The sequence below is a fragment of the Octopus bimaculoides genome, chromosome 28, assembly GCF_001194135.2.
Source record: "Octopus bimaculoides isolate UCB-OBI-ISO-001 chromosome 28, ASM119413v2, whole genome shotgun sequence".
Lineage (NCBI taxonomy): Eukaryota > Metazoa > Mollusca > Cephalopoda > Octopoda > Octopodidae > Octopus > Octopus bimaculoides.
This window is the reverse complement of record NC_069008.1, coordinates 5,807,448-5,813,466: the sequence shown is the minus strand read 5'-3', so window position 1 is coordinate 5,813,466 and position 6,019 is coordinate 5,807,448. Positions and strand designations below refer to the sequence as shown.

Below are 6,019 nucleotides of genomic sequence, written 5' to 3'. Positions count from 1 at the left end.
AATACATGTTGCTCTTGGTTCACTCAGCTGACAAAAACAAATTCTACCTGCAATTCGAAGGGCCAGCCTTATCACATTGGGCTGTTCTGTTGATAAGAGTTAACAAACCCCTTTGGTATCATACCACCTGACAGGAAAAGGGGGCATCATTATCCCACTGTCAGAAAGTAAAGGTGACCACCACAACAGCAATAATCAGAGGGCTGTTACACTCCTCGCAATTCCCACTAAGGTCTTTGCCAGGATCATCCATTACAGAGCATGGAATCATCTGTCTTCTTCTCAGCAGTCAGGGTTCATGCCAAAGGGGTCACTTCTGACAGGACCCTAGTTCTTTGTGTACTCATTGAATGCAAGTGGAGCTTTTGGTAGAGGTCGCTGGGCTGAATATGTTGACCATTGCAAGACATTTGACTTGGTGGAGAAGGACATATTTTGTGGAAGTGCGTGGTTTACTGGTTAGGGTGTTGAACTTATGATCGTAAGATTGTGGTTTCGATTCCTAGACCAGGCAAAGCATTGTGTTCTTGAGCAAAACACTTCATCACAAGACTATGAAGAAATATTTTTGGTTAATTTTTCAAAATTTTTTTTGAAAATCAGTTTAAAATACAAACAGTCCGCATGTTTGGTTTAAATCTCAGCATCAGATCATTAAATATGTTTATGGGGACAGAGTTTAACAAACAAACGAAGCGGATATCAGGTGGTTGTGAGATGTGCTAAAAATAACAGCCCTTAAATCACGCATCAAAAATACATATAAATATATTTTTTCGGTTTTGGCATAATCGTATGAATTCCCATGCATAGAACACAAATTCGCGAACATTTTCTGAAAATCCCACAAAATAAAAGTTATGTGAGGTTGGTTAAAAGTTATGCCTAAAACAGAATTCCGACCCCTGCCTTTTTTTTTTAAATTTTATTTTTACAACGGATTCCCTCGTGTATTTGCAGAAAATTTCATGGAAAAAATTGCCAACTTTCAGAAAGTTATGAGAAATCAAATTCGGAGACACTAAGGAAATAGATCCGTAGTTAGGGTCTGGAAAGAATGAGGATATTTTACGATCGATTACAAAAAATATATCAGCTAAAGAAATAGCCTTCCTTAAATGCATTCAAAACATTAGAACACAATCCGAGTACTATTTCAGGAAACTATCGCCGTTCTCTTCAAGCATGTGAAGAGACAAAACGAGTAAGACAACATAAGGCAGATTTCTTTCTTCAATTATCCAGAAATTACATCCTTCGACATCATAAAGATCAGAAATGCAAAAATAAGTTTAAATTATTATTTGTAGCTTCTTCACGATCTGCTGGAGTGTGTCTCTCTTCGTGATGTAATGTACATGTCTGTGACAAAGCCAAGGAACTACTTACAGAAAATTTTAATCATTTCTCACTTTTAACAGCATGATATTAAAGAGAAGTTAGTAAAACAAGTCATTACTCATTTTGCCCCATTTTAGACGTCGTTTTGTGAAACTTGAAAAACCAAACATTCTTCCAGATGTTCTGTCAATAATCTCAATTACACTCAGGTCGAAAAAAGAGGATCAGCTACCTGACTGTGTTTCGAAGTCATGCACCTTCAACAGCTATGCTGACAAATTATTACTCATAAGTATAATATAGCAATACAAAATGATGAGGCAAATAGGAAATTACTCATTTTGCCCCGCTTACTAATTTCGTCCCCAAGAAAGAAACATTCGCTATATTATAATAAAGCATTGGTTTCTCAACATTTCTGTGGTTGGAGTGTAATTAAGAATATTTCTCCAACTAAAACACACAAACAAACGTGGAAACGATGGATCGTGTAGGAGGTAAACTCCATAGCTAGAAATAGCAGCTAAATGTCAAAGAAATCAAAGCACATCTGAGACACAAACTATTAAAAGATTAAATGTTTTCATAGTTTAATACTTACGGAAATGTTTTTATAAAGGATAGTGTTGTTGTTATAAGTATGTCAGGTGGTAGAGAAATGTATTATAAATGTGTTCGGGATGTAATTAATCAAGAAAATTACAGGAATCAGACTTGTTTATCTCCAAGAATGAAGGCGGAATTAAAGTTAGTGCGCATGCGTATGAAATATTGGTTTCACATTTTGGCACAAGGCCAGCAATTCCAGGGGAGGGGCCTAAGTCGATTACCTGGACCGCCAGAAAAAAATGGATATTTTCTAATGAAATTATCAACAAATATGCTTCAGATGCTGTAGATTACGACTGAATTGAAATTTGTTGTGATAAAAAATCGTTTTACCGAAGGCGGGAGGGAAGTTGAAATTTACAACAGCCAACTTTGTTTTCTAATAATTTTCAGAACGAACGAAAAAGTTTTCTATGAAATTTTTCTACAACCACCTTCGTGAATATGTAGAATACGATTATATCGGAATTTAATACGAAAAACAAAAGAAATTTCGTTGGCTCGTATTCATAAATATTGTCATATATCATAATTTTTTTTTTCGAAATTTCAAGTTTTTTTAAAAAGTATGTGTCAATATGTACAAGGTGTCCACAAAGTTTGGGGATTAACACATACTTTAAGAAATTATTATTTCTTACATCTAATTGTTTATGTTATGATTTTATTTACTCAAACATTGGTCTCATTTGGCATGTTTTCTATGGCTGGATGCCGAGTGTAATGGGTGCTCTAAAGTGCTAATGCCAGGGGTGGCATTTGCATGACACCAGCATCAGCCACAACTTGGCTTCATGGGTTTTTTTCTCATTTGATAAAATTTAAAGCTTCTTACATATAAAAATGATGGGTTTCTTTCAGCTTCCCTCAACTAAATCCACTCGCTAGGCTTTGGTCAGACTGAGGCTATAGAAGAAGACAGTCGACCAAAGTGCCATGCAGTGAGACTGAACCCTGAACCATGCAGTTGGGAAGCAAGCCTCTGACCAAACAGCTATGCTTATTGTTTTAAGAGTTTCATAACAGGATTCAAAATCTGGAAGAAATTGCATGTTTTAAAAAAAATATCCCACAGCAATGTTATCTTAAATGTAGTGACATAAACTATAGAGTTGGGAGGGTGTTATCACACACTGTTCTATCTCAATTCCTGTGTGAATATATATATACAGTTGTAGAGAGTGTCCATTCTTTTTTTTTCTTTTCTGGCATAGAAGAAACTTTGACAATTACAATTCCCTGATGAGTAGCTTGGTTATTGCCATGGAGAAAACCCACAACACTGCCAGCAATTTAGGAGCTCAAAATGCTTCTTGTTCTTATGAATTGCCACATTGATAGTCACACATCTATATGAAGAGATACACATTTAATACCAGAAGTACCAAGCAGTCATTTATCACCATTTCTGCTTATTACTTTTTAATTTCTATAGCTGTATTGAATGAGCAATCATGTTCATCATTTCATATATGTATAGATACACATTTTTTGTAAGTAAATAAATACTAAAAGACTGTATTTCCAAATCCTTTATTCACTCTATTTGCTGATATTTAAAATAAATTGTATTCAAGTATAAATTTTCAATGACAGTCAAAAATGGCTGTGATGGTTTTTGTAAGAAGAAATGTTGGTACTTCTAGTGTTAACCATTCAGCATTTAAACCACTCATATTTGATCTAATATTCTACCTATTTTATGTTCAAACAAGCTAGACACTGCCTCTTACACTTTCCCTACAATGTCATTCTCTAAATAGACAATCACATCACCAACGCTTGAAAGCTGTGAGTTAATGCATGACGAATTGAAAACAATGTGAATAAACATCACATTCGAGAGAATCAAGTACATAGTAAAGGGTTAGGTCACCACTTAGGGAGAATGATTTACCACAAATATCAGTGAGATTGCTTATTCCCCTTATGATCATGTTTGGGAGAAGTTACTTTGCTATGTTGAGTGAATGGCCAACCACAGACAGAAGGATGGAGTTTCTCTCCGGTATTAATACATTTGTGTTTAGTCAAGGTGTTACTTTGAGAGAATGATTTACCACAGAATTCACAGTGGAATGGCTTCTCCCCTGTATGAACACGTTTGTGAGATTTTAAGGTACTTCGCTGAGAGAATGATTTACCACAGACTTCACAGTGATATGGCTTCTCTCCAGTATGAATACGTATGTGTGTAGTCAATGTACCACTTCCAGAGAATGATTTACCACAAATGTCACAGTGAAATGGCTTCTTCCCTGTATGAACATGTATGTGATAATTTAAAGCACTTCGGTCAGAGAATAACATACTACAGACATCACAGTGATAAGGCTTGTCTCCTGTATGAATACGTTTGTGTGTAGTCAAGCTACCTTTCTGAAAGAATGATTTACCACAGATTTCACAGTGAAATGGCTTCTCCCCTGTATGGAAACGCATATGCAAATTAAAAGCACTTCGATGAGAGAATGATGTAAAACAAACGTCACAGTGATAAGGCTTCTCTCCGGTATGAATACGTTTGTGTGTAGTCAAGCTAATGTTTTTAGAGAATGATTTACCACAAAATTCACAGTGGAATGGCTTCTCTCCTGTATGAACACGTTTGTGAGATTTTAAGGCACTTCGCTGAGAGAATGATGTACCACAGACCTCACAGTGATATGGCTTCTCTCCAGTATGAATACGTATGTGTCTAGTCAATGTACCACTTACAGAGAATGATTTACCACAAATGTCACAGCGAAATGGCTTCTTCCCTGTATGAACACGTATGTGATAACTCAAAGCACTTCGGTCAGAGAATGACATACTGCAGACATCACAGTGATAAGGCTTCTCTCCCGTGTGAATACGCTTGTGTCTAGTCAAGTCACATTTTTGAAAGAATGATTTACCACAGATGTCACAGTGAAATGGTTTCTCCCCTGTATGGAAACGCATATGCGAATAAAGGCCACTTCGCTGAGAGAATGACGTAAAACAGACAGCACAGCGATGAGGCTTCTCTCCGGTATGAATACGTTTGTGTGTAGTCAAATTATTACTATGAGAGAATGATTTACCACAGTTGTCACAGTGAAATGGCTTCTCCCCTGTATGGAGACGCTTGTGAGAATCTAAAGAACTCTGCTGAGAGAATGATGTACCACAGACTTCACAGTCATAAGTCTTCTCTCCTGTATGAGTAGGTTTGTGTGTAGTCAAGCTACTTTTTCGAGAGAATGATTTACCACAGATGTCACAGTGAAATGGCTTCCCCTTTCTATGAATACGTTGGTGTAGTGTCAAGTAACACTTTTGAGAGAATGACTTTTTACAGACATCACAGTCATGTGACAATTTTCGACTCCCTTTTTCTTTATCTTCTGGAAAAATCAGTTCCTTTAGTGTTTCACTCTTTTCCATTACTTTTCTTCGAAAAATCACAAAATATGATCTTTTTCTTGTTTTTTGCTTCAATAATCTTCTGCCAGTGTTACCTTTGTGCCAAAACTCTTTAGTGAATTAATCCAAGTTTCAAACGAAAATGAATCTAGGTTTATACCACTGTCATCTGATATTCTGAAAGAATAAAAAGATGACAGTGTAAGATATAGAGACTACTTAAAAAATACAGATTCAACATTTCCATAGAGATAAATTAAAAAAATAAACATTTACCTGAACAAAGGAACTTTTTAATCTATTAAAATTTACATCAGGAAATCACCTGTGAAGCTAAGATATTACTAAACTCCATCTACACAACCACACACACACACATATATATATATAGAGAGAGAGAGTGCAATGGCTCAGTGGTTAGGGCAGTGGACTCGCAGTTGTAGGATCACAGTTTCGATTTCCAGCCTGGGCGTTGTGAGTGTTTATTGAGTGAAAACACCTAAAGCCCCATGAGGCTCCGGCAAGGACTCTGCTCAATGGATCATGTGAGAGGATCGAGGAATATATCGACAGATGGTGAATGCAGCAGTTCATGGTAACAGTGCATGTCCCTGCAGCTGATCTGATAGAAAGGACTGAAGGCTTTATCTGCTATGACTTCCCAAAAAGATATGCATGG

The 6,019-nt window shown here is 36.5% G+C and overlaps 2 protein-coding genes across 2 annotated transcripts in view; both read right to left on the bottom strand.

The window, feature by feature from the left end:
• The window catches only part of LOC106871788 (zinc finger protein OZF), a 10,284-nt gene extending 6,945 nt beyond the window's left edge, over positions 1 to 3,339 (bottom strand). The window contains exon 1 of the mRNA XM_014918430.2: positions 1,943 to 3,339. The gene's annotated coding sequence lies outside the window, so the exon portion shown is untranslated. The remainder of the gene's footprint in view (positions 1 to 1,942) is intronic.
• A 128-nt stretch (positions 3,340 to 3,467) lies between these two features.
• The window catches only part of LOC106871783 (zinc finger protein OZF-like), a 4,382-nt gene continuing 1,830 nt past the window's right edge, over positions 3,468 to 6,019 (bottom strand). Inside the window, exon 2 of the mRNA XM_052977606.1 lies at positions 3,468 to 5,517. Coding sequence (XP_052833566.1) covers positions 3,856 to 5,361 — 1,506 coding nt within the window. The 5' untranslated portion in view covers positions 5,362 to 5,517 and the 3' untranslated portion in view covers positions 3,468 to 3,855. The remainder of the gene's footprint in view (positions 5,518 to 6,019) is intronic.